General features: G+C 52.3%; 2 protein-coding genes across 4 annotated transcripts; one reads left to right on the top strand and one right to left on the bottom strand.

Moving 5' to 3' along the window:
• The first annotated feature begins 504 nt into the window (after positions 1-504).
• LOC115491526 (natterin-4-like) lies at positions 505-10,284 on the top strand. Its single transcript, XM_072921607.1, has 4 exons — positions 505-668; positions 2,483-2,510; positions 7,637-7,754; positions 9,227-10,284. Exons 2-4 carry the CDS (start codon positions 2,496-2,498, stop codon positions 10,231-10,233), a joined length of 1,140 nt encoding a protein of 379 aa, XP_072777708.1. The 5' UTR covers positions 505-668; positions 2,483-2,495; the 3' UTR covers positions 10,234-10,284.
• A 6,707-nt stretch (positions 10,285-16,991) lies between these two features.
• On the bottom strand, positions 16,992-26,826 carry LOC115491769 (zinc finger and SCAN domain-containing protein 23-like). 3 transcript variants are annotated; one of them, XM_072921498.1, is made up of 4 exons: positions 26,754-26,826; positions 25,699-26,118; positions 21,063-21,198; positions 16,992-17,755 (listed from the first exon to the last, which is right to left on the bottom strand). In XM_072921498.1, the coding sequence occupies exons 2-4, from the start codon at positions 26,098-26,100 to the stop codon at positions 17,094-17,096; spliced, it is 1,200 nt and encodes a 399-aa protein (XP_072777599.1). In that variant the 5' UTR covers positions 26,101-26,118; positions 26,754-26,826; the 3' UTR covers positions 16,992-17,093. The 3 variants fall into 3 exon arrangements, with proteins under 3 accessions (XP_072777599.1, XP_072777598.1, XP_072777600.1); XM_072921497.1 differs by lacking the exon at positions 26,754-26,826 and adding an exon at positions 26,561-26,717; XM_072921499.1 differs by lacking the exon at positions 26,754-26,826 and adding an exon at positions 26,561-26,716 and having other exon boundaries at positions 16,992-17,746.
• Positions 26,827-27,951: the final 1,125 nt, after the last annotated feature.

A 27,951-nucleotide genomic window follows, 5' to 3' on the forward strand; every position in this document is an offset into this window, starting at 1 on the left:
TCAATTTATGGGGTTTTGGGTTTTTTGTGGGGTTTTGGGTTTTTTGTGGGGTTTTGGGGTTTTTTGTGGGGTTTTGGGTTTTTTGTGGGTTTTGGGTTAATTTTGTAGGATTTGGGTTCATTTTGTGGGGTTTGGGTTCATTTTGTGGGTTTTGGGTTCATTTTATGGTGTTTGGGTTAATTTTGTGGGTTCTGGATTCAATTTATGGGGTTTGGGGTTTTTTTGGTGGGTTTTTGGGTTCATTTTGTAGGATTTTGGGTTTTTTTGTGGGATTTTGTGGGACATTTTAGGGTCTCTCGTGATTTTTGGGCTGTTCTGGCTCATTTTTGGAGGTCACCCTTAAAAACCAAAAAGATTTTCTCAAACCCGACCCTGGGAAAAGCAGAAATTCCTGAATTTCCCCCCAAAAATCGCTGATTTCTTGGCGCCATTTGCGGTTTTTTGACCTTTTCGAGTCTCAAAATTTAAAAAAAAACTCGGAAAAGTGAAGTGAAAAATCCTCAAAAAGCAGAAAAACATCCCACAGAAAATCCCATTTCTGCTTTTGGGGCATTTTTGCATTTCTGACGTTTTTCCTGGGAGGTTTTTGGGGCTCAAATCACTCAAAAAACACCAAAATCGGCTGAGAAACCCCAAAAAAAGAGATTTTTCCTGGGAACGGAGCACAGGTGAGGGGGGACCCCAAAATTCGGAATTTGGGGAGCCCCAAAATGGGTTTTGGGAAGGAAAACCCCAAAATTGGAAGGGGAACCCCAAAAATCTGAATTTTTGGAGAAGGGACCCAAAATTCGGAGTACGGGAATCCCAAAATGGGAATTTGGGGAGGGAAAACCCCAAAATTTTGATCTGGGAATGCCCCGAAATTCAGATTTATTGGGGTGGGAGACTCAAAATTTGGAATTTCGGGTTGGGAAACCCCAAAATTTGGAGGCAGAGAGTCCCAAAATGTGAATTTGGGGAGGGGGAACCCCAAAATTTGAAAAAGGGAGGAACAAAAAAATGGAATTTTGGGCAAAAGGGAACACAAAAATGGGGATTTGGGGAGGGAAAACCCCAAAATTGGAAGGGGGAACCCCAAAAATGTGAATTTGGGGAGAAGGGACCAAAATTCAGAGCGCGGAAATCCCAAAATGGGAATTTGGGGAGGGAAAACCCCAAAATTTTTATCTGGGAATGCCCCAAAATTCAGATTTATTGGGGTGGGAAACCCAAAATTGGAGGTGGGTTGGGGGGAGCCCCGAAATTTGGAATTTTGGGTTGTTGGAGCCCAAAATTTGGAGCCAGAGAGCCCCAAAATTGTGAATTTGGGGAGGGGAAACCCCAAAATGTGAAGGGAGGGAGGAACAAAAATGGGGATTTTGGGAAAAATGACCCCAAAAAGACCAAAAAAATCTGAATTTGGGGAGGGGAAACCCAAAATTTGGATCTGGGAACGCCCTAAAATTCCAATTTTTGGGGGGGGAAGCCCAAAATTGGAACTGGGGGTGGGGGAAGCCCAAAATTTGGAGCCAGAGAGTCCCAAAATGGGAATTTGGGGAGGGGGAACCCCAAAATTTGAAAAAGGGAGGAACAAAAAATGGGGATTTTGGGAGAAGGGAACCCAAAAATGGGGATTTGGGGAGGGACAACCCCAAAATTGGAAGGAGGGACCCAAAAATGTGAATTTGGGGAGAGGAGACCCCAAAATTTGGAGCTTGGGAACCCCAAAATGGGAATTTGGGGAGGGAAAACCCCAAAATTTTTTATCTGGGAATGCCCCAAAATTCAGATTTTTTGGGGTGGGAAACCCAAAATTGGAGGTGGGTTGGGAGGAGCCCCAAAATTTGGAATTTTGGGTTGTTGGAGCCCAAAATTTGGAGCCAGAGAGCCCCAAAATTGTGAATTTGGGTGGGGAACCCCAAAATGTGAAGGGAGGAACAAAAAACGAGGATTTTGGGAGAAGGGAACCCAAAAATGGGGATTTGGGGAGGGAAAAACCCAAAATTGGAAGGAGGGACCCAAAAATGTGAATTTGGGGAGAGGGGATCCCAAATTTGGAGTTTGGGAACCCCAAAATGGGAATTTGGGGAGCCCCAAAATGGGAATTTGGGAGCCCCGAAATGGGAATTTTGGGAGCCCCAAAATGGGAATTTGGGGAGCCCAAAATGTGAATTTGGGGAGCCCCAAATGGGATTTTGGGGAGCCCCGAAATGTGAATTTGGGGAGCCCCAAAATGGGAATTTGGGGAACCCCAAAATGGGAATTTGGGGAGCCCCGAAATGGGAATTTGGGGACCAAAATGGGAATTTGGGGAACCCAAAATGGGAATTTGGGGAACCCCAAAAATGGGAATTTTGGGAGCCCCGAAATGGGAATTTGGGGAGCCCCAAATGGGAATTTGGGGATCCCAAAATGGGAATTTGGGGACCCCAAAATGGGAATTTGGGGAGCCCAAAATGGGAATTTGGGGATCCCAAAATGGAATTTTTGGGATTTTTCGCAGCCCGTTGGGAGCGATGGAGCCGCCGCGGGTAAAAAGGAATAAAAAGGGATTTTCGGCAGAGATCCGAAATTGCGGATTTTATTTCGAATTTTGTGACATGTTTTATTTTTTAAATATTTTATTTTAAAAATTTTTTATTTTTTAAAAACTTTTTTAATTTTTTGATTTTTTAATTTCTAATTTTTATTTTTAATTTAATTTTTCATTTTTTAATTTTTAAATTTCTAATTTTTATTTTTTTAATTTAATTTTTTTAATTTATTTTTAATTTTTTTTATTTTTAAATGTTTCATTTTTTAAATTAATTTTTAAATTTTAATTTTTTTATTTTTAATTTTAAATTTTTAATTTTTTTTTATTTTTAATTTTTTACATTTTTTAATTGTTATCATTAATTTTAAATTTTTACATGTTTCATTAGTGATTGTTGGTTTTGAGGTTTTGAATTTGGAATTTTAGAAATGGTTTAATTTTTAATTGTTTAATATTTTTTAAAATTTCAAATATTTAATTCTTTAACTTTTAACATTCTATTTTTTATTTTTATTTTTACTTTTAATTTTTTATATTTTTAACTAATTTAATTTTAATTTAAAAAATTTTTAATGTTTTAATTTTTAATATAATTTTCTATTTTTAAATTTTCAATCTTTAATTACTAATATTTTAATTTTTAATTTTTATTTTCATTTTTAAATTCTTAATTTAAAATTTGAAAAATATTGTAATGTTTTAATTGTATATTTAAATTTTGATTGTTTAAATTTTTAATATTTTAATTCTTTAATTTTTTAATATTTTAAATTTAAAATTTTTCGGGTTTAATTTTTAGTTTTTAATCTTTAATTTTAAATTTTTAAAAAAATGTTCTAATTATTTAATTTTTTATTTTCAAATTTTGACATTTTAAATTTTTCCTTATTAATTTTAAATTTTTACTTATTAATTTTAAATTTTTAAACATTTTAAAATTCTTTAATTTTAAAATATTTTTTAACGTTTTATTTTTAATTTTTTCATTCTTATTTTTTAATTCTTTAACTTTTAATTTTTTTTAATTTAAATTTTTTAATTTAAAATTTTTAATTTTAAAATTTTTAATTTAAAATTTTTAATTTAAAATTTTAATTTTAATTTTATTTTTACTATTTTAAACAAAAATTCCGTGAGCTCAGGGCAGGATTGGGGCGGGGCCTCAGCCCCAGGGGGGATTTGGGGTCGGGTTTGGGGTCGGGATTTGGGGTCAGGATTTGGGGTCAGGATTTGGGGTTGGGTTTTGGGGTCAGATTCTGGGGTTGGGTTTTGTGGGTCGGGATTTGGGGTCAGGATTTGGGGTCAGGATTTGGGGTCTGGTTTTGGGGTCAGGATTTGGGTTTGGAGTTTGGGGTCATGTTTGGGGTCAGGATTTGGGGTCAGGTTTGGGGTTGTTTTTGGGATCGGGATTTGGGTTTGGGGTTGGGGTTTGGACTCATGTTTGGGGTTGGGATTTGGGTTTGGGGTCATGTTTGGGATCAGGATTTGGGGTCAGGGGTTGGGGTCGGGTTTTCGGGTCGGATTTTGGGGTCGGGTTTTGGGGTCGGATTTTGGGTCAGGTTTGGGGTCAGGATTTGGGGTTGGGGTTTGGGGTCATGTTTGGGGTCAGGGTTTGGGTTTGGGGTCATGTTTGGGATCAGGATTTGGGATCGGGATTTTGGGGTCGGGATTTGGGGTTGGGTTTTGGGGTCAGGATTTGGGTTGGGTTTTGGGTTGGGTTTTGGGGTTGGGATTTGGGGATGGGATTTGGGGTCGGGATTTTGGGTTGGGATTTTGGGGTTGGGATTTGGGGTCAGGATTTGGGGTTGGGTTTTGGGTCAGCTTTTGGGGTCAGGTTTGGGGTCATGTTTAGGGTCGGGGTTTGGGGTCATGTTTGGGATTGGGATTTGGGTTTGGGGTCATGTTTGGGATCGGAATTGGGGTCGGGGTTTTGGGTTGGGTTTGGGGTTGGGATTTTGGGGTTGTGTTTGGGATCAGGATTTAGGTTTGGGGTCAGGGTTTGGACTCATGTTTGGGGTTGGGATTTGGGTTTGGGGTCGTGTTTGGGATCAGGATTTGGGGTTGGGTTTTGGGGTCGGGTTTCAGGGTCAGGATTTGGGGTCGGGTTCGGGGTCAGGATTTAGGGTCGGGTTTTGGGGTCAGGATTTGGGGTCAGGATTTGGGGTTGGGGTTTTGGGTTGGGTTTGGGATCGGGATTTTGGGGTTGGGTTTTGGGGTCAGGATTTGGGTTGGGTTTTGGGTCAGCTTTTGGGGTCAGGTTTGGGGTCATGTTTGGGGTCGGGGTTTGGGTTTGGGCTCATGATTGGGATCGGGATTTGGGTTTGGGGTCAGGTTTGGGGTTGTGTTTGGGATCAGGATTTGGGTTTGGGGTCAGGGTTTGGGTTTGGGCTCATGTTTGGGATCGGGATTTGGGGTCGGGATTTTGGGGTTGGGTTTTGGGGTCAGGATTTGGGGTTGGGTTTTGGGTTTGGGGTTGGGGTTTGGGTTTGGATTCATGTTTGGGATCGGGATTTGGGGTTGGGATTTTGGGGTTGGGTTTTGGGGTCAGGATTTGGGTTTGGGGTTTGGGGTCATGTTTGGGATCAGGATTTGGGTTTGGGGTTGGGGTTTGGACTCATGTTCGGGGTTGGGATTTGGGTTTGGGGTCATGTTTGGGATCGGATTTGGGGTCGGGGTTTTGGGTTGGGTTTGGGGTTGGGATTTTGGGGTTGGGTTTTGGGGTCAGGATTTGGGGTTGGGTTTTGGGTCAGCTTTTGGGGTCAGGTTTGGGGTTTGTTTGGGATCAGGATTTGGTTTTGGGGTCGGGGTTTGGGCTCATGTTTGGGATCAGGATTTGGGTTTGGAGTTGGGGTTTGGACTCATGTTTGGGGTTGGGATTTGGGTTTGGGGTCATGTTTGGGATCGGATTTGGGGTCGGGATTTGGGGTCAGGATTTGGGGTCAGGTTTGGGGTCAAGTTTGGGGTTGGGTTTTGGGGTCAGGATTTGGGTTTGGGGTTTGGGCTCATGTTTGGGATTGGGGTTTGGGTTTGGGGTCGGGTTTGGGGTTGTGTTTGGGATCGGGATTTGGGTTTGGGGTCGGGGTTTGGGGTCATGTTTGGGATCGGGATTTGGGGTCGGGATTTTGGGGTTGGATTTGGGGTCGGGATTTTGGGGTCGGGATTTGGGGTCAGGTTCTGGGGTTGGGTTTTGTAGGTTGGGATTTGGGGTTGGATTTGGGGTTGGATTTTTGGGGTTGGGTTCTGGGGTCGGATTTTGGGCTCAGGTTTGTGATTGGGTTTTGGATCGGCTTTTGGGGTTGGATTTGGGGTCGTGTTTGGGATTGGGATTTGGGGTCAGGATTTGGGGTTGGGTTTTGGGTCGGGATTTTGGGGTCAGGTTTGGGGTTGTGTTTGGGGTCGGGGTTTGGGTTTGGGCTCATGTTTGGGATCGGGATTTGGGGTCAGGATTTGGGGTTGGGTTTTGGGTTGGGTTTGGCGTCGGGATTTTGGGGTTGGGTTTTGGGTCAGCTTTTGGGGTCAGGTTTGGGGTTGTGTTTGGGATCGGGGTTTGGGTTTGGGGTCAGGGTTTGGGTTTGGGGTCATGTTTGGGGTTGGGTTTGGGGTTGGGTTTGGGGTCAGGATTTAGGATCAGGTTTTGGGGTCAGGATTTGGGGTCGGGATTTGGGGTCAGGATTTGGGGTCAGGATTTGGGGTCGGGATTTGGGGTCGGGTTTTGGGTCAGGATTTGGGGTTGGCTTTTGGGGTCGGGTTTGGGGTCAGGATTTGGGGTCAGGTTTCGGGTTCAAGATTTGGGTTCGGGATTTGGGTCAGCTTTTGGGGTCAGGTTTGGGGTTGTGTTTGGGATCAGGATTTGGTTTTGGGGTCGGGGTTTGGGGTCATGTTTGGGGTTGGGATTTGGGTTTTGGGGTCACGTTTGGGATCAGGATTTGGGGTTGGGGTTTTGGGTCAGCTTTTGGGGTCGGGATTTTGGGGTCGGGATTTGGGGTCAGGTTCTGGGGTTGGGTTTTGTGGGTTGGGATTTGGGGTTGGATTTTGGGGTTGGGTTTTGGGGTCAGGATTTGGGGTTGGGTTTTGGGTCAGCTTTTGGGGTCAGGTTTGGGGTTGTGTTTGGGGTCGGGGTTTGGGTTTGGGCTCATGTTTGGGGTCGGGATTTGGGTTTGGGGTCGGGGTTTGGGCTCATGATTGGGATTGGGATTTGGTGTCGGGATTTTGGGGTTGGGTTTTGGGGTCAGGATTTGGGGTCGGGATTTGGGGTCAGCTTTTGGGGTCAGGTTTGGGGTTGTGTTTGGGATCGGGATTTGGGTTTGGGGTTGGGTTTCGGGGTCAGGATTTGGGATCGGGATTTGGGGTCGGGGTTTTGGGTTGGGTTTGGGGTTGGGATTTTGGGGTTGGATTTTGGGGTTGGGTTCTGGGGTCGGATTTTGGGCTCAGGTTTGTGATTGGGTTTTGGATCAGCTTTTGGGGTTGGGATTTGGGGTCGTGTTTGGGATTGGGATTTTGGTTGGGTTTGGGGTTGGGATTTGGGGTCAGGTTTCGGGGTTGGGATTTGGGCTTGGGTTTGGGGTTGGGTTTGGGGTTGGGTTTTGGGGTCAGGATTTGGGGTCAGGATTTGGGGTCAGGATTTGGGGTCAGGATTTGGGATCAGGTTTCAGGGTCGGGATTTGGGGTCAGGATTTGGGGTTGGTTTTCGGGGTCAGGTTTCGGGGTCGGGATTTGGGCTTGGGTTTGGGGTTGGGTTTGGGGTTGGGTTTTGGGGTCAGGATTTGGGGTCAGGTTTGGGATCAGGTTTGGGGTCAGGATTTGGGGTCGGGTTTCGGGGTCAGGATTTGGGGTCAGGTTTCAGGGTCAGGTTTTGGGGTCAGGTTTCGGGGTCGGGATTTGGGATCAGATTTGGGGTCAGGATTTGGGGTCAGGTTTGGGGTCAGGTTTCGGGGTGAGGATTTGGGGTCAGGATTTGGGTCGAGATTTGGGGTCAGGTTTCGGGGTCAGGATTTGGGGTCGGGATTTGGGGTCGGGATTTGGGGTCGGGATTTGGGGTCAGGATTTGGGGTCAGGTTTGGGGTCAGGTTTGGGATCAGATTTGGGATCAGTTTTAGGGTCGCTGACGGCCCCGCTCCCCAGGGCCTGGCGCTGCTGCTGCTGCTCAGTGCGGCGATCTCGGGGGTTTTTGGGGCTCCGGGGCCTTCGGGGATTTCGGGAATTTTGGGAATTCCTGGAAGGAACCGCGAGGAGCTCCCGGGTGAGTCCCGGCCTGGAGCCCATCCCAGTATGGGCCAGTATGGGCCAGTCCATCCCAGTATGGGCCAGTATGGGCCAGTCCATCCCAGTACGGGCCAGTCCATCCCAGTATGGCCCAGTCCATCCCAATCCATCCCAGTCCATCCCAATCCCCTCCCAGTCCCCTCCCAGTCCATCCCAGTCCATCCCAGTCCCTCCCAATCCATCCCAGTCCATCCCAGTCCCTCCCAATCCATCCCAGTCCATCCCAATCCCCTCCCAGTCCATCCCAGTCCATCCCAGTCCCTCCCAATCCCATCCCAGTCCATCCCAGTCCATCCCAGTCCATCCCAGTCCCCTCCCAGTCCATCCCAGTCCATCCCAGTCCCCTCCCAGTCCATCCCAGTCCATCCCAGTCCCTCCCAATCCATCCCAATCCCCTCCCAGTCCATCCCAGTCCATCCCAGTCCCTCCCAGTCCATCCCAGTCCCTCCCAATCCATCCCAGTCCATCCCAATCCCCTCCCAGTCCATCCCAGTCCATCCCAATCCCCTCCCAGTCCATCCCAGTCCATCCCAATCCATCCCAGTCCCTCCCAATCCCATCCCAGTCCCTCCCAATCCCCTCCCAGTCCATCCTAATCCCCTCCCAATCCCCTCCCAATCCATCCCAGTCCATCCAATCCCATCCCAGTCCATCCAATCCCATCCCAGTCCATCCCAATCCATCCCAATCCCATCCCATCCCTCCCAATCCCCTCCCAGTCCATCCCAATCCCATCCCAGTCCATCCCAATCCCATCCCAGTCCATCCCAATCCCCTCCCAGTCCATCCCAGTCCATCCCAACCCCATCCCAGTCCATCCCAATCCCCTCTCAGTCCATCCCAGTCCCTCCCAATCCCCTCCCAGTCCATCCCAGTCCATCCCAATCCCATCCCAGTCCATCCCAATCCCCTCCCAGTCCATCCCAGTCCCTCCCAATCCCATCCCAGTCCATCCCAATCCCCTCCCAGTCCATCCCAATCCCTCCCAATCCATCCCAGTCCATCCCAGTCCCTCCCAATTTATCCCAGTCCATCCCAATCCCCTCCCAGTCCATCCCAGTCCCTCCCAATCCCCTCCCAGTCCATCCCAATCCCCTCCCAGTCCATTCCAGTCCATCCCAATCCCCTCCCAGTCCATCCCAGTCCCTCCCACTCCATCCCACTCCATTCCAGCCCATCCCAGTCCATCCCAATCCCTCCCAATCCCTTCCCAATCACATCCCAGTCCATCCCAATCTATCCCAGTCCCTCCCAATCCCATCCCAGTCCCTCCCAATCCCCTCCCAGTCCCTCCTAATACATCCCAGTCTATCCCAATCCCCTCCCAGTCCATCCCAGTCCATCCCAGTCCATCCCAATCCCCTCCCAGTCCATCCCAGTCCATCCCAGTCCCTCCCACTCCGTTCCAGTCCCTCCCAGTCCATCCCAGTCCCTCCCACTCCATTCCAGCTCGCTCCCAGCCCGCTCCCCGCCGCCCTCGCTCCGCGGCCGGTCTCTCCTGGCTGCTCTGGGCGCCGTTCCGGGGCCGCATCCCGGCCGAGGCCGTGTCCAGCCCCAACCCCCGCACGGGCCGGACCGAGTTCGTCTGTTCCACCCGCGGCTGCGAGTTGGGCGCCTTCGACCCCGCCCGCGGCTCCTTCTGCTCCTTCGCCTGGGCCGAGCAGGAGCTCCGCGGCTCCGACTTCCACCTCCTGCTCAACCCCGGCGGCTTCGAGGCGCTCGACTGGGTGGACACGTCCTTCGGCAGCGCCCCCGAGGGCGCCGTGGAGGCCTGTCCGCTCACCGACCTCTTCGTGGGCCGCAGCCCGGACGGGCTGGGCAAAGCCTCCAAGGAGCAGGAGGCGCTTTTCGTGGCCGTGGATGGGGAGGAGGTTTGGTACAAGTGGTACCAGGTGCTGGTGGTGCGGCAGGGCGCGGTTGGTGTCGCCATCGACGACGTTTCCTACAACGGCAGCGCGGTGAGGGAGAGCGCGGAGCCGGCGGAGCTGACCGCGGTGCTGGTGAGGAACGATGGATGCGAGGTGGCCGATAGATCCGTCACCTTGGAGGAGCTCAGCGAGGTGGAGCACGGCTGGAGCGCCGAGCTGCCGGCGCTGGCGGCCGCCCGCGGGGTGCTCCGCGCTGCGCCACTGCTGCTGCCCGAGCGGGGCGGGTGGCACCCGGGCAATGTCACCTCCGTGCCCTGGGCGGGCGCTGCCAGCCTCACCGAGTTCGTGTCGCGGAGCCACCGCGTGCGGCTGGAGGTGCCGGCGCGCTCCGAGTGCTCCGCGGTTCTCCGCGGGCTCCGGCGGGAGATCCGCGTCCCCTTCTCGGCGCGGTTGACCCGCGAGTTCCGCTCCGGCCGCCCGCACCGCGCCGCCGTGGCCGGTTGGGCGCGGAGCTCCGCGGTCACCGGTGCCCACGCGGGTCTGGAGCGTTGCCACCCGCTCGCTGATCTCCCACCGTGCCCACGCTGAGTGTGACCCCCAAAATTCCGCTTTTCCACCCAAAAAACCCGCAAATCCACAGAGGCGCTCGGCTGCGGCGCGGCCTTTCCGTGTTTTCGACTTCTGCGGCATAAAGGGCGCCCCGAAATGCAGGAAAACGGCGTTGGATGGAGGAGTGTCCGCTTTTCTCCCCAAAAATCCAACAGCACCACCGGGGAACCCAAAAAATCCCTCGGGGTTTGGGGATTTTTTTTTTACTGAAACCCAGGAAAATATTCGGGATTTGGGGATTTTGTCTCTGAAACCCAGGAAAACCCTCGGGATTATTTTAGTGAAACCCAGGAAAACCCTCGGGATTTGGGGATTTTTTTCCCTGAAAACCCTCGGGATTTGGGGATTTTGTCTCTGAAAAACCCTCGGGATTTGGGGATTTTTTCCCCTGAAAACCTTTGGGATTTGGGGATTTTGTCTCTGAAACCCAGGAAAACCCTCGGGATTTGGGGATTTTTTTTAGTGAAACCCATAAAAACCCTCGGGATTTGGGGATTTTTTTCCTTGAAAACCTTTGGGATTTGGGGATCTTTTTTTTTTTTTTTACGGAAACCCAGAAAAACCTTTGGGATTTGGGGATTTTGTCTCTAAAACCCAGGAAAACCCTCGGAATTTGGGGATTATTTTTTAGTGAAACCCAGGCAAACCCGCGGGATTTGGGAATTTTTTTTTTTTTTTAGTGAAATCCAAGAAAACCCTCAGGATTTTGGGGATTTTGTCTCTGAAACCCAGGAAAACCCTCGGGATTTGGGGATTTTTTTCCCTGAAAACCCTCGGGATTTTGGGGATTTTGTCTCTGAAACCCAGGAAACCCTCGAGATTTGGGGATTATTTTAGCAAAACCCAGGAAAACCCTCAGGATTTTGGGGATTTTGTCTCTGAAACTCAGGAAAGCCTTCGGGATTTGGGGATTTTTTTCCTTGAAAACCTTCGGGATTTGGGAATTTTTTTAGTGAAACCCAGGAAAACCCTCGGGATTTTGGGGATTTTGTCTCTGAAACACAGGAAAACCCTCGGGATTTGGGGGATTTTTTTTAGTGAAACCCAGGAAAACCCTCGGGATTTGGGGATTTTGTCTCTGAAAACCCTCGGGATTTGGGGATTTTTTCCCTGAAAACCTTTGGGATTTGGGGATTTTTTTTCCCTGAAACCCAGGAAAACCCTCGGGATTTGGGTTTTTTTTTTCCTTGAAAACCTTTGGGATTTGGGGATTTTTTTTCCCCTGAAAACCTTTGGGATTTGGGGATTTTGTCTCTAAAACACGGGAAAACCCTCGGGATTTGGGGATTTTGTCTCTGAAAACCTTTGGAATTTTGGGGATTTTGTCTCTAAAACCCAGGAAAACCCCCGAGATTTGGGGATTTTTTTTAGTGAAACCCAGGAAAACCCTCGGGATTTTGGGGATTTTTTCTCTGAAAACCCAGAAAAACACTCAGGATTTTGGGGATTTTGTCTCTGAAAAACCCTCGGGATTTGGGGATTTTGTCCCTGAAAACCTTTGGGATTTGGGGATTTTGTCTCTAAAACCCAGGAAAACCCTCGGGATTTGGGGATATTTTTTTAGTGAAACCCAAGAAAACCCTCAGGATTTTGGGCATTTTGTCCCTGAAAACCTTCGGGATTTGGGGATTTTGTCTCTAAAACCCAGGAAAACCCTCAGGATTTGGGGATTTTTTCCCCTGAAAACCTTTGGGATTTGGGGATTTTTTTTTTTTTTTTTTTTTTTTTTTTTTTTTTTACTGAAACCCAGGAAAACCCTCGGGATTTGGGGATTATTTTAGCAAAACCCAGAAAAACCCTCGGGATTTGGGGATTTTGTCTCTGAAAAACCCTCGGGATTTGGGGATTTTTTCCCTGAAAACCTTTGGGATTTGGGGATTTTGTCTCAAACCCAGGAAAACCCTCGGGATTTGGGGATTTTTTTCCCTGAAAACCTTTGGGATTTGGGGATTTTTTTTTAGTGAAACGCAAGAAAACACTCAGGATTTTTGGGATTTTGTCTCTGAAACCCAGGAAAACCCCCGGGATTTGGGGATTATTTTTTAGTGAAATCCAGGAAAACCTTTGGGATTTGGGGATTTTGTCTCAAACCCAGGAAAACCCTCAGGATTTTGGGGATTTTGTCTCTGAAAACCCTCGGGATTTGGGGATTTTGTCCCTAAAACCCAGGAAAACCTTTGGGATTTGGGGATTTTGTCTCTGAAACCCAAGAAAACCCTCAAGATTTTGGGGATTATTTTAGTGAAACCCAGGAAAACCCTCGGGATTTGGGGATTTTTTTCCCTGAAAGCCTTTGGGATTTGGGGATTTTTTTAGTGAAACCCGAGAAAACTTTTGTGTTTTGGGGATTTTTGTCCTGAAACCCAGGAAAACCTTTGGGATTTTGGGATAATTTCTGTGAAACCCAGGAAAACCTTTGCGTTTTGGGGATTTTTTTATAAAACCCAAGAAAACCCTCAAGATTTGGGGATTTTTTTTTCCTGAAACCCTTGGAATTTTGGGATTTTTTTTCCTGGAATCCAAGAAAACCCTTTGGGTTTTGGGACTTTTTTAGTGAAACCCAGGAAAACCTTTGAGTTTTGGGTGTTTTTTTATGGTTTTTCTCATTTTATTTTTTCTCCCATATTTTTGTTTCTTCTGCCGTATTTTTGGTTTTTCTTCTGTACTTTAGGTTTTTGTTCTCCAAGATTTTAATTTTTTATCCCATATTTTTGTTTCTTCTCCCATATTTTTGGTTTTTCTCCTGTACTTTAGGTTTTTTTCTCCAAGATTTTTGGGTTTTTTCCAATAGTTTTGTTTTTTCTCCAATATTTTTGGGTTTTCTCCAATATTTTTGGGTTTTCTCCCATATTTTTGGTTCTCTTGGCAGAACCTTCATCCCCATCCAAATGCAGGAAAAAGTGGCATTTTCCATCTTAATTTCCCATTTTTTGCCCAAAAAGGGATTTTGGAAGCGAAGGGAAAATGGGGAAAAAGCCCCAAAAAAGGGATGCAACGGGATCATGGGGGTGGGGTGTCCCTGGGGAAGTGGGAATGGGATCATGGAGCCACCAGGTCATGGGGGACATCAAACATCAGCTCACGTCCACCCTCATCCATGTTTGATCCACCTCCGGACAGTCCTGGGGCCACCAGCTCCGGGGGAACATCAATCCCCCCCATGGGAGCAGGGAACAGGATCATGGAGCCACCAGGTCATGGGGGACATCCCACCACCCATGTGGGATCTCGGGGAGCAGGGAATGGGATCATGGAGCCATCAGGTCATGGGAGATGTCCCAACACCCCTTCTGGAACTCTGTGAATGGGATCATGGAGCCACCAGTGATGGGGGATGTTCCACCACCCTTGTCGGATCTCCTGGAGCAGGGATCGGGATTGTGGAGTCAAACATCAGCTCACGTCCATCCTCATCCATGTTTGATCCACCTCCGGACAGTCCTGGGGCCACCAGCTCCGGGGGGACATCAATCCCACCCATGGGAGCAGGGAACAGGATCATGGAGCCACCAGGTCATGGGGGACACCCCCGAGCCAGTGTTGGACCTTCTGGAGCAGGGAAAGGGATCATGGAGCCACCGGGTCATGGGGGACATCCCACCACCCATGTGGGATCTCCAGGAGCAGGGAATGGGATCATGGAGCCACCAGTTCATGGTGGACATCCCACCCCACATGTGGGATCTCGGGGAGCAGGGAATGGGATCATGGAGCCACCAGGTCATGGGGGACATCCCACCACCCATGTGGGATCTTGGGGAGCAGGGAATGGGATCATGGAGCCACCAGGTCATGGGGACCATCTCACCACCCATGTCAGATCTCCTGGAGCAGGGAATGGGACCATGGAGCCATCAGGTCATGGGGGACATCCCACCACCCATGTCGGATCTCCTGGAGCAGGGATCGGGATTGTGGAGTCAAACATCAGCTCACATCCATCCTCATCCATGTTTGATCCACCTCCAGACAGTCCTGGGGCCACCAGCTCCGGGGGGACATCAATCCCACCCATGGGACCAGGGAACAGGATCATGGAGCCACCAGGTCATGGGGGATACCCCCGAGCCAGTGTTGGACCTTCTGGAGCAGGGAAAGGGACCATGGAGCCACCAGGACATGGTGGACATCCCACCACCCATGTGGGATCTTGGGGAGCAGGGAATGGGATCATGGAGCCACCAGGACATGGGGGACATCCCACCACCCATGTGGGATCTCGGGGAGCAGGGAACGGCATCATGGAGCCACCAGGTCATGGGGGATGTCCCAACACCCCTTCTGGAACTCTGTGAATGGGATCATGGAGCCACCAGGTCATGGTGGACATCCCACCACCCATGTGGGATCTCCAGGAGCAGGGAATGGGATCACGGAGCCATCAGGTCATGGGGGACATCCCACCACCCATGTGGGATCTCAGGGAGCAGGGAATGGTATCACGGAGCCAGCAGGTCGTGAGGGACATCCCACCACCCACGTGGGATCTTGGGGAGCAGGGAATGGGATCATGGAGCCATCAGGACATGGGGGACATCCCACCACCCATGTCAGATCTCCTGGAGCAGGGATCAGGATTGTGGAGTCAAACATCAGCTCACGTCCATCCTCATCCATGTTTGCCCCACCTCAGCACCGTCCTGGCCCCACCACCTCGCTCCCATCTCCAGGAGCAGAGAGCCAAGACCTGGAGCCACCAGGCTCATGGGGCCCGTCAGTCATGGTCCCACCAGCCCTGTGGGATCTCGGGGGTCAGGGAATGGGATCATGGAGCCATCAGGACATGGGGGATGTCCCAACACCCCTTCTGGAACTCTGTGAATGGGACCATGGAGCCAGCAGGTCAGGAGGGATGTTCCACCACCCACGTGGGATCATGGGGAGCAGGGAATGGGATCATGGAGCCACCAGGTCATGAGGGACATCCTACCACCCATGTGGGATCTCCAGGAGCAGGGAATGGGATTATGGAGCCACTGGGTCATGGGAGATGTCCCAACACCCCTTCTGGAACTCTGTGAGTGGGATCATGGAGCCACCAGGCTCATGGGGCCCATCAGTCATGGTCCCACCAGCCCTGTGGGATCTCGGGGAGCAGGGAATGGGATCATGGAGCCATCAGGCCACGGGGGACATCCCACCACCCACGTGGGATCTCGGGGAGCAGGGAACGGCACCCTGGAGCCACCAGGTCATGGGGCACATTCCACCACCCACGTCGGATCTCCTGGAGCACGGATCGGGATTATGGAGTCAAACATCAGCTCACGTCCATCCTCATCCATGTTTGCCCCACCTCAGGACCGTCCTGGCCCCACCACCTCGCTCCCATCTCCAGGAGCAGAGAGCCAAGACCTGGAGCCACCAGGCTCATGGGGCCTGTCAGTCATGGTCCCACCAGCCCTGTGGGATCTCGGGGGTCAGGGAATGGGATCATGGAGCCACCGGGTCATGGGAGATGTCCCAACACCCACGTGGGATCTCCAGGAGTAGGGAATGGGATCATGGAGCCATCAGGACATGGGGGATGTTCCACCACCCATGTGGGATCTCCAGGAGCAGGGAATGGGATCATGGAGCCATCAGGTCATGGGGGACATCAAACATCAGCTCAAGTCCACTCTCATCCATGTTTGATCCACCTCCGGACAGTCCTGGGGCCACCAGCTCCAGGGGGACATCAATCCCACCCATGGGAGCAGGGAACAGGATCATGGAGCCACCAGGTCATGGGGGATGTCCCAACACCCCTTCTGGAACTCTGTGAGTGGGATCATGGAGCCACCAGGTCATGGGGCCCATCAGTCATGGTCCCACCAGCCCTGTGGGATCTTGGGGAGCAGGGAATGGGATCATGGAGCCATCAGGCCACGGGGGACATCCCACCACCCACGTGGGATCTCGGGGAGCAGGGAATGGGATCATGGAGCCACCAGGTCATGGGGCACATTCCACCACCCATGTCGGATCTCCTGGAGCACGGATCGGGATTATGGAGTCAAACATCAGCTCACGTCCATCCTCATCCATGTTTGCCCCACCTCAGGCCAGTCCTGGGGCCACCACATCGCTCCATCTCCAGGAGCAGAGAGCCAAGACCTGGAGCCACCAGGCTCATGGGGCCCGTCAGTCATGGTCTCACCAGCCCTGTGGGATCTCGGGGGTCAGGGAATGGGATCATGGAGCCACCGGGTCATGAGGGACATCCCACCACCCACGTGGGATCTCGGGGATCAGGGAATGGGATCATGGAGCCACCGGGTCATGGGAAATGTCCCAACACCCCTTCTGGAACTCTGTGAGTGGGATCATGGAGCCAGCAGGTCATGGTGGACATCCCACCACCCATGTGGGATCTTGGGGAGCAGGGAATGGGATCATGGAGCCATCAGGTCATGGGGGACATCAAACATCAGCTCACGTCCACCCTCATCCATGTTTGATCCACCTCCGGACAGTCCTGGGGCCACCAGCTCCGGGGGGACATCAATCCCACCCATGGGAGCAGGGAACAGGATCATGGAGCCACCAGGACATGGGGGACATCCCACCACCCACGTGGGATCTCGGGGAGCAGGGAATGGGATCATGGAGCCACCAGGACATGGGGGATGTCCCAACACCCCTTCTGGAACTCTGTGAATGGGATCATGGAGCCACCAGGTCATGAGGGACATCCCACCACCCATGTCGGATCTCCTGGAGCACGGATCTGGATTATGGAGTCAAACATCAGCTCACATCCATCCTCATCCATGTTTACCCCACCTCAGCACCATCCTGGCCCCACCACTACGCTCCATCTCCAGCCCCACCGAGCCACCACCCCCCGGTCACCATCACTTGTCCCAGTTGGCCGCGCGGGCGTGGATGCGGGCGTGCCGGGCCAGCGAGGACTTGTTGCTGAAGCTCTTGCCGCAGCGGGCGCAGGGGAAGGGCCGTTCGCCCGTGTGCGAGCGCTCGTGCACCCTCAGGTCCGCCAGGTACCTGAAGCTCTTGCCGCAGGCGCCGCAGGGGAACGGCCGCTCCTGCGTGTGGCTGCGCCGGTGCATGCTCAGGTTGGACCGTTGGCTGAAGCGTTTGCCGCATGCCGGGCACGGGTACGGCCGCTCGCCCGTGTGCGACCGCCGGTGCTTGGTGAGGTCCGAGGGGTTGGTGAAGCTCTTGCCGCAGTGGCCGCAGCCGTAGGGCCGCTCGCCGGTGTGCAGCCGCCGGTGCGTGGTCAGCGTGGACAGGTGGCCGAAGCGTTTGCCGCAGGCGCCGCAGCCGTACGGCTTCGCCCCCGTGTGCGTCCGCTCGTGGCTCTTCAGGTGGGTCAGGCGGACGAAGGTTTTGCCGCATTGGCCGCAGGAGAACGGTCGTGCCGGCGGTGCGGCCGCGCTCGCGGTGTCCGGCGTGATGCCACCACGGTCTCGCCGGGTTTGGCGCCGGGGGGATCCTCGCCGGGTGTCGCGGGGATGGGGAAGGGGCGGCTCTGGGGCTGTGGTGGGATCTGTGGGGGCTGAGAAGGTCCAACGGGGTGTGGAGGGTCCGGCTGCCACTGCTGACCCCCAAATCCACCCATGGGGGGCCACCAGGGCAAGGGGGAGGCTGGACCTCCAGTCAGGTGGGGCTGGAGCCAAGGAGATGGGTTTGGAGCCAAGGAGATGGGTTTGGAGCCCAAGGAGATGGGTTTGGAACCAAGGAGATGGGTTTGGAGCCCAAGGAGATGGGTTTGGAGCCCAAGGAGATGGGTTTGGAGCCCAAGGAGATGGGTTTGGAGCCCAAGGAGATGGGTTTGGCACAAGGAGATGGGTTTGGCCCAAGGAGATGGGTTTGGAACCAAGGAGGTGGTTTTGGAACCAAGGAGATGGGTTTGGAACCAAGGAGATGGGTTTGGCCCAAGGAGATGGGTTTGGAGCCAAGGAGATGGGTTTGGAGCCAAGGAGATGGGTTTGGAGCCCAAGGAGATGGGTTTGGAGTCAAGGAGATGGGTTTGGAGCCCAAGGAGATGGGTTTGGAGTCAAGGAGATGGGTTTGGAACCAAGGAGATGGGTTTGGAGCCAAGGAGATGGGTTTGGAGTCAAGGAGATGGGTTTGGAACCAAGGAGATGGGTTTGGAGCCCAAGGAGATGGGTTTGGAGTCAAGGAGATGGGTTTGGCCCAAGGAGATGGGTTTGGAGCCAAGGAGATGGGTTTGGAGCCAAGGAGATGGGTTTGGCCCAAGGAGATGGGTTTGGAACCAAGGAGATGGGTTTGGAGCCCAAGGAGATGGGTTTGGCCCAAGGAGGTGGTTTTGGAACCAAGGAGATGGGTTTGGAGCCCAAGGAGATGGGTTTGGAACCAAGGAGATGGGTTTGGAGCCAAGGAGATGGGTTTGGAGCCCAAGGAGATGGGTTTGGCCCAAGGAGATGGGTTTGGAGCCCAAGGAGATGGGTTTGGAGCCCAAGGAGATGGGTTTGGAGCCCAAGGAGATGGGTTTGGTGCCAAGGAGATGGGTTTGTCCCAAGGAGATGGGTTTGGAGCCAAGGAGATGGGTTTGGAGCCCAAGGAGATGGGTTTGGAGCCCAAGGAGGTGGTTTTGGAACCAAGGAGATGGTTCTGGTGCCCAAGGAGGTGGGTTTGGAGCCCAAGGAGATGGGTTTGGCCCAAGGAGATGGGTTTGGCCCAAGGAGATGGGTTTGGAGACAAGGAGATGGGTTTGGTGCCCAAGGAGATGGGTTCGGCTCAAGAGGATGGGTTTGGAGCCAAGGAGATGGTTTTTGACCCAAGGAGATGGTTTTGGAACCAAGGAGATGGGTTTGGTGCCCAAGGAGATGGGTTTGGAGCCAAGGAGATGGTTCTGGTGCCCAAGGAGATGGGTTTGGAGCCAAGGAGATGGGTTTGGAGCCAAGGAGATGGGTTTGGCCCAAGGAGATGGGTTTGGAGCCAAGGAGATGGGTTTGGAACAAGGAGATGGGTTTGGCCCAAGGAGATGGGTTTGGAGCCCAAGGAGATGGGTTTGGAACCAAGGAGATGGGTTTGGAGCCCAAGGAGATGGGTTTGGAGCCCAATGAGATGGGTTTGGCTAAAGGAGATGGGTTTGACCCAAGGAGATGGGTTTGGAGCCCAAGGACATGGGTTTGGAGCCCAAGGAGATGGGTTTGGAACCAAGGAGATGTGTTTGGAGCCCAAGGAGATGGGTTTGGTGCCCAAGGAGATGGGTTTGGCCCAAGGAGATGGGTTTGGAGCCAAGGAGATGGGTTTGGAGACAAGGAGATGGGGTTGGTGCCCAAGGAGATGGGTTTGGAGCCAAGGAGATGGGTTTGGCCCAAGGAGATGGGTTTGGAGCCAAGGAGATGGGTTTGCCCAAGGAGATGGGTTTGGACCAAGGAGATGGGTTTGGTGCCCAAGGAGATGGGTTTGGCCCAAGGAGATGGGTTTGGAACCAAGGAGATGGGTTTGGAGCCAAGGAGATGGGTTTGGAGCCAAGGAGATGGGTTTGCCCAAGGAGATGGGTTTGGAGTCAAGGAGATGGGTTTGGAGCCCAAGGAGATGGGTTTGGAGCCAAGGAGATGGGTTTGGAGCCCAAGGAGATGGGTTTGGCCCAAGGAGATGGGTTTGGAACCAAGGAGATGAGTTTGGAGCCCAAGGAGATGGGTTTGGAGCCAAGGAGATGGGTTTGGTGCCCAAGGAGATGATTTGGAGCCCAAGGAGATGGGTTTGGAGCCCAAGGAGATGGGTTTGGTGCCCAAGGAGATGATTTGGAGCCCAAGGAGATGGGTTTGGAGCCAAGGAGATGGGTTTGGAGCCAAGGAGATGGGTTTGGAGCCAAGGAGATGGGTTTGGTGCCAAGGAGATGGGTTTGTCCCAAGGAGATGGGTTTGGAGCCCAAGGAGATGGGTTTGGAGCCAAGGAGATGGGTTTGGAGCCAAGGAGATGGGTTTGGAGCCAAGGAGATGGGTTTGGCCCAAGGAGATGGGTTTGGAACCAAGGAGATGGGTTTGGAGACAAGGAGATGGGTTTGAACCAAGGAGATGGGTTTGGCCCAAGGAGATGGGTTTGGAACCAAGGAGATGGGTTTGGAGACAAGGAGATGGGTTTGGAGCCAAGGAGATGGGTTTGGAGCCCAAGGAGATGGGTTTGGAGCCAAGGAGACGGGTTTGGCTCAAGGAGATGGGTTTGGAACCAAGGAGATGGGTTTGACCCAAGGAGGTGGGTTTGGAGACAAGGAGATGGGTTTGGAGCCCAAGGAGATGGGTTTGGAGGCAAGGAGATGGGTTTGGAGCCAAGGAGATGGGTTTGGTGCCCAAGGAGATGGGTTTGGTGCCCAAGGAGATGGGTTTGGAGCCCAAGGAGATGGTTTCATGCCCAAAGGGATAGTTTTTGACCCAGGATTTGAGTTTTTGGTCCATCAAGATGAATTTGATCAGAGGATTTGGGTTTTTGGTCCATCAAGATGATTTTTGACCCCAGGATTTGGATTTTTGACCCCAGGGTTTGGATTTTTGGTCCATCAAGATAATTTTGGACCCCTGGATTCGGGTTTTTGACCCAGGACTTGAGTTTTTGGTCCACCAAGATGGTTTTTGAACCCAGGATTTGCATTTCTGGTCCACCAAGATGGTTTTTGAACCCAGGATTTGCATTTCTGGTCCATCAAGATGGTTTTTGACCCCAGGAGTTGGGTTTTTGACCCAGGATTTGGGTTTTTGGACCCCCAGGAGATGATTTCTGGGTCACTGAGATGACTTCTGGGTCCCACCACCTCCAAGCTCCCCTGGCTCCAGTGGCACCACCCCCACCCCGTTTTTGGGGTGGCCGAAGGTTCTGCTGCCCCATCCCGGTACCTCCTTCCTGTGGTTCCTCCTCCTCGGCCGCCTCCTCCCGGGGGGACTCCGATGGGGGGCTCGGGGGGACCCCCAAAGCTCCGGGGTCCTCCACATCCCCGGGGGCCACATCCTCCACCTTCACCCGCACGGTCACCTGGGGGGACACGGAGCTGCCGAGGGGATCTGGGCACCCTCAAACGTTCTAAAACGGTTTTGGGGATCCCCAGAGGGGAATTTGGGTGCCCGGGACCCCCAAAAGGAGATTTTGGGGCCTGAGAACCCCTAAAAAGCTGCAGAGGGGATTTGGGTGCTGGGGATCCCCTGGAGGTGTGGGGGGGATTTGGGTGCCTGGGACCCCCCAAAGGTTCTCCAAGTTTTGGGGGCTGAGGACCCCCAAAAGACGCTGAGGGGGTTTGGGACCCCCAGAGGGGATTTTGGGTGCCAGGAACCCTAAAATCTCCCTGGGGAAATTTGTGTGCTGGAGATCCCCAAAGTCCCCAGAAGGGTTTTGGGTGCCCAGGACCCCAAAAAGCTGCCAAGGGGATTTAGGCACCACAACCCCCTTTCCAGCCTCAATTTTGGTTTTTTTTTTCTTGGGAATGAGCAGGAGTGGGTAAGGGGAGAACCAATTATTCCCAACTTTAGGGTCAGGACCCCAAAATCCAGACCCACTCCCAGCTGCTGTCCTGGTGCCCAGGTCCCCAAATCTGCCAAGAGGATTTAGGCACCAAAACCCCCTTTCCAGCCTCAATTTTGTTTTTTTTTTTTCTTGGGAATGAGCAGGAGAGGGAGGAATGTGAGGGGAGAACCAATTATTCCCAATTTTAGGGTCAGGACCCCAAAATCCAGACCCGCTCCCAGCTGCTGTCCTGGTGCCCAGGTCCCAAAATCTGCCAAGGGGATTTAGGCACCAAAACCCCCTTTCCAGCCTCAGTGTTGGGTTTTTTCTTGGGAATGAGCAGGAGAGGGAGGAATGTAAGGGGAGAACCAATTATTCCCAGTTTTAGGGGTCAGCACCCCAAAATCCAGACCCACTCCCAGCTGCTGTCCTGGTGCCAGGTCCCCAAAATTTGCCAAGGGGATTTAGGCACCAAAACCCCCTTTCCAGCCTCAGTGTTGGGTTTTTTCTTGGGAATGAGCAGGAGTGGGTAAGGGGAGAGCCAATTATTCCCAGTTTTAGGGGTCAGCACCCCAAAATCTGGACCCACTCCCTGCTGCTGTCCTGGTGCCCAGGTCCCAAAATCTGCCAAGGGGATTTAGGCACCACATCTCCCTTTTCAGCCTCAATTTTGTTTTTTTTTTTCTTGGGAATGAGCAGGAGAGGGAGGAATGTGAGGGGAGAACCAATTATTCCAAATTTTAGGGGTCAGGACCCCAAAATCCGGACCTGCTCCCAGCTGCTGTCTTGGTGCCAAGGTCCCCAAAAGCTGCCAAGGGGATTTAGGCACCAAAACCCCCTTTTCAGCCTCAATTTTGTTGGTTTTTTTTGGGAATGAGCAGGAGTGGGAGGGATGTAAGGGGAGAACCAATTATTCCCAGTTTTAGGGATCAGCACCCCAAAATCCAGACCTGCTCCCAGCTGCTGTCCTGGTGCCCAGGTCCCAAAATCTGCCAAGGGGATTTAGGCACCACATCTCCCTTTTCAGCCTCAGTGTTGGGTTTTTTCTTGGGAATGAGCAGGAGAGGGAGGAATGTAATTGGGGAACCAATTATTCCCAGTTTTAGGAGTCAGGACCCCAAAATCCAGACCCACTCCCAGCTGCTGTCCTGGTGCCCAGGTCCCAAAAGCTGCCAAGGGGATTTAGGCACCAAAATCCCCTTTCCAGCCTCAATTTTGTTTGTTTTTTTCTTGGGAATGAGCAGGAGTGGGAGGAATGTAATTGGGGAACCAATTATTCCCAATTTTAGGGTCAGCACCCCAAAATCCGGACCCACTCCCAGCTGCTGTCCTGGTACCCAGGTCCCAAAAGCTGCCAAGGGGATTTAGGCACCACATCTCCCTTTCCAGCCTCAATTTTGGTTTTTTTTTTTCTTGGGAATGAGCAGGAGTGGGAGGAATGTGAGGGGAGAGCCAATTATTCCCAATTTTAGGGGTCAGGACCCCAAAATCCAGACCCACTCCCAGCTGCTGTCCTGGTGCCCAGGTCCCCAAATCTGCCAAGAGGATTTAGGCACCAAAACCCCCTTTCCAGCCTCAATTTTGTTTTTTTTTTTTCTTGGGAATGAGCAGGAGAGGGAGGAATGTGAGGGGAGAACCAATTATTCCCAATTTTAGGGTCAGGACCCCAAAATCCAGACCCGCTCCCAGCTGCTGTCCTGGTGCCCAGGTCCCAAAATCTGCCAAGGGGATTTAGGCACCAAAACCCCCTTTCCAGCCTCAGTGTTGGGTTTTTTCTTGGGAATGAGCAGGAGAGGGAGGAATGTAAGGGGAGAACCAATTATTCCCAGTTTTAGGGGTCAGCACCCCAAAATCCAGACCCACTCCCAGCTGCTGTCCTGGTGCCAGGTCCCCAAAATTTGCCAAGGGGATTTAGGCACCAAAACCCCCTTTCCAGCCTCAGTGTTGGGTTTTTTCTTGGGAATGAGCAGGAGTGGGTAAGGGGAGAGCCAATTATTCCCAGTTTTAGGGGTCAGCACCCCAAAATCTGGACCCACTCCCTGCTGCTGTCCTGGTGCCCAGGTCCCAAAATCTGCCAAGGGGATTTAGGCACCACATCTCCCTTTTCAGCCTCAATTTTGTTTTTTTTTTTCTTGGGAATGAGCAGGAGAGGGAGGAATGTGAGGGGAGAACCAATTATTCCAAATTTTAGGGGTCAGGACCCCAAAATCCGGACCTGCTCCCAGCTGCTGTCTTGGTGCCAAGGTCCCCAAAAGCTGCCAAGGGGATTTAGGCACCAAAACCCCCTTTTCAGCCTCAATTTTGTTGGTTTTTTTTGGGAATGAGCAGGAGTGGGAGGGATGTAAGGGGAGAACCAATTATTCCCAGTTTTAGGGATCAGCACCCCAAAATCCAGACCTGCTCCCAGCTGCTGTCCTGGTGCCCAGGTCCCAAAATCTGCCAAGGGGATTTAGGCACCACATCTCCCTTTTCAGCCTCAGTGTTGGGTTTTTTCTTGGGAATGAGCAGGAGAGGGAGGAATGTAATTGGGGAACCAATTATTCCCAGTTTTAGGAGTCAGGACCCCAAAATCCAGACCCACTCCCAGCTGCTGTCCTGGTGCCCAGGTCCCAAAAGCTGCCAAGGGGATTTAGGCACCAAAATCCCCTTTCCAGCCTCAATTTTGTTTGTTTTTTTCTTGGGAATGAGCAGGAGTGGGAGGAATGTAATTGGGGAACCAATTATTCCCAATTTTAGGGTCAGCACCCCAAAATCCGGACCCACTCCCAGCTGCTGTCCTGGTACCCAGGTCCCAAAAGCTGCCAAGGGGATTTAGGCACCACATCTCCCTTTCCAGCCTCAATTTTGGTTTTTTTTTTTCTTGGGAATGAGCAGGAGTGGGAGGAATGTGAGGGGAGAGCCAATTATTCCCAATTTTAGGGGTCAGCACCCCAAAATCCAGACCTGCTCCCAGCTGCTGTCCTGGTGCCCAGGTCCCAAAATCTGCCAAGGGGATTTAGGCACCACAACCCCCTTTCCAGCCTCAATTTTGTTTTTTTTCTTGGGAATGAGCAGGAGTGGGAGGAATGTGAGGGGAGAACCAATTATTCCCAATTTTAGGGATCAGCACCCCACAATCCGTACCCACTCCCAGCTGCTGTCCTGGTGCCCAGGTCCCAAAAGCTGCCAAGGGGATTTCCAGCCCCTTGGCAGCCTCAGTGTTGGGTTTTTTCTTGGGAATGAGCAGGAGTGGGAGGAAGTAAAGGGGGAACCAATTATTCCCAACTTTAGGGTCAGGACCCCAAAATCCGGACCCACTCCCAGCTGCTGTCCTGGTGCCAAGGTCCCCAAAATCTGCCAAGGGGATTTAGGCACCAAAACCCCCTTTCCAGCCTCAATTTTGGTTTTTTTTTCTTGGGAATGAGCAGGGATGGGCAGGAGTGGGAGGAATGTAATTGGGGGTGGGGGGGGGGACCAGTTATTCCTAAATTTAGGGATCAGCAGCCCAAAATCCGGACCCACTCCCAGCTGCTGTCCTGGTGCCCAGGTCCCAAAAATTTACCAAGGGGATTTAGGCACCACAACCGCCTTTCCAGCCTCAGTGCTGGGTGTTTTCTTGGGAATGAGCAGGAGAGGGAGGAATGTAAGGGGAGAACCAATTATTCCCAGTTTTAGGGTCCAGCACCCCAAAATCCAGACCCGCTCCCAGCTGCTGTCCTGGTGCCAAGGTCCCCAAAAGCTGCCAAGGGGATTTAGGCACCACATCTCCCTTTTCAGCCTCAATTTTGGTTTTTTTCTTGGGAATGAGCAGGAGTGGGTAAGGAGAGAACCAATTATTCCCAATTTTAGGGGTCAGCACCCCACAATCCGGACCCACTCCCAGCTGCTGTCCTGGTGCCCAGGTCCCAAAATCTACCAAGGGGATTTCCAGCCCCTTGGCAGCCTCAGTGTTGGGTTTTTTTCTTGGGAATGAGCAGGAGTGGGAGGAATGTAAGGGGGGAACCAATTATTCCCAGTTTTAGGGGTCTGGACCCCAAAATCCGGACCCGCTCGCACCTGCTGCTCCCAAATCCCGTCGGGATCGCCTCGTCCCAGCTGGAAGCTCTCGGCCAAGGCCACGGCCTGTGCGCAGGACTCGGGGTGCCGCACCCACACCCAGCTCTGGATCTCCTCGGGCAGGATGCTGAGGAACTGCTCGAGCACCAGCAGCTCCATGATCTGCTCCTTGCTGCGCTCCTCGGGCCGCAGCCAGCGCCGCGACAGCTCCCGCAGCCTCCGCCACACGTCCCGCGGCCCCGCCGCCTCCTGGTAGCGGAACTGCCGGAACCGGAGCCGCCGCAGCTCGGTACCGGCACCGCCCGGAGCACCGGGAACGGCCGGGCGGAGCGGGCAGCCCCCCGCCACCCCCGCGTCCCCCTCCGGGGCTCTGCAGCGCGGCCGGGGAGGGGGCGGCTCCATCCTGCCCCAGACGTGGAGCTGGGGAGGGGGGACAGGGGCTGCTGAAGGAAAGACCCCCCCTCACCCCAAAATCAACCCCCACCCCGGCTTCAATCCCCCCCAGAACCACAGATTTTTATAATGCCGAAATTGGGGTCCCGACCCCGCAGCCCCCCCAAACCTGGGGGTCCCGCAGTCCTCCCTCCTCGCCCTGAAACCCCTCCCAAACCTGGGGGTCCCGCAGCCCCCCCAAGCCCCTCCCACCCCTGCAGCCCCCCCCAGACTGGGGGTGCTGCCCCCACCCCCCTAAATCCTGGGGGTCCCCAACTCCCTCCCCGCCCTGAAAACCCCCCCAACCTGGGGGTCCCGCAGCCCCCCCGGACCCCCCATTTCCACCCCCCCAGCCCCCCCTATTTCCAGCCCCCCAGACTGGGGGTGCTGCCCCCCACCCCCAAACCCGGGGGGTCCCCCCCATTCAGACCTGGGGGTCCCTCCCGCGGCCCCCCCGGCCGGGCCCGGCCCCTCGCCCGCCGCTCGCCGACACAAAGAGCCCGAGCGGCCGGGCCCGGCCCCGCCCCCGAGGGGTCCCGGTGGGGCCCGGGGGGTCCCGGGGGGGTCCCGGGGACCCCAAATTTCCCCCCCCTCCCCAAATTCCCCCCCCGGCCCCGCCGTACGTCGGGGAAGCGGCGAAGCTCCGCCCCTCATTGGGCGAGCGCGCTGTCAATTACGGGGAGGCCACGCCCACACAGCGGCTGGGGGCGGAACCTTCAGGTCAGATTGACAGCACAATCAGCCAATAGGAGGGCGAGTTGTGGCAAAGAGGCGTGGCACAAAGGGGAGGACACGCCCCTAAGGGGGCTGGGTCTGAGGAATGATTGACAGAGCTCTCAACCAATGGGAGCGCGATATTCGTGAGGAGGCGGGGCCTGAGCGGGAGTCGAAGGTTCGGGGGTGAAAATCGGAATTTTTATCCACGAAAATCAGTATAAAATCGGGTTTTTTAAGGAAAATCTGCGATAATTGGGGTTTTAGCAGGAGTTTCGGTGAAAATTGGGGTTTTTAAAGGAAAATCAGTGAAAATCGGGGGGTTATCCAGGAAAATGAGTAAAAATTGGGTTTTTTTCCCGGAATATTGGTGAAAATCTGGTTGTTTGTTTTTTTTTTTTCCCAGGAAAATCAGTGAAAAATTGGGTTTTTCCAGGAAAATGGGCAAAATTTGGATTTTTTTTTAGGAAATTAGCTGAAAATTGTGATTTTTATAGGAAAATCAGTGAAAATTGGGGGTTTTTTTCCCAGGAAAATCAGTGAAAATCAGGGTTTTTTTTCCTGTGAAAATTGGGGTTTTTTCCAGGGAAATCGGTGAAAACTGGGTTTTTTTCCCCCGGAAATTTGGTGAAAAGTTAAGTTTTATCCAGGAACCCCCAGTCCCAAGGGATTTGAGGAAAAAAAAAATCCACAGAGCAGGAAAAAAAAACCCAAATAAATTCAAATTTTGGGCAAAATTCCTCTTCAACTCCTTTCCCTGCCGCCACTTCTGTGAGCCGAAGGTTAAAGGAAAAGGTCTCAAAACTGAAATTTGAATTTTTCCTTTAAAGCAAATTTAACTCATTCATTCATTAAAATCCCAAAAAAATAAACAAAAAAACATCTGGGAGAATTCTCCTTTTCTTTTCTTTTCTTTTCTTTTCTTTTCTTTTCTTTTCTTTTCTTTTCTTTTCTTTTCTTTTCTTTTCTTTTCTTTTCTTTTCTTTTCTTTTCTTTTCTTTTCTTTTCTTTTCTTTTCTTTTCTTTTCTTTTCTTTTCTTTTCTTTTCTTTTCTTTTCTTTTCTTTTCTTTTCTTTTCTTTTCTTTTCTTTTCTTTTCTTTTCTTTT

This window comes from Taeniopygia guttata, chromosome 37 (genome assembly GCF_048771995.1).
Source record: "Taeniopygia guttata chromosome 37, bTaeGut7.mat, whole genome shotgun sequence".
Taxonomy (NCBI): Eukaryota; Metazoa; Chordata; class Aves; order Passeriformes; family Estrildidae; genus Taeniopygia; species Taeniopygia guttata.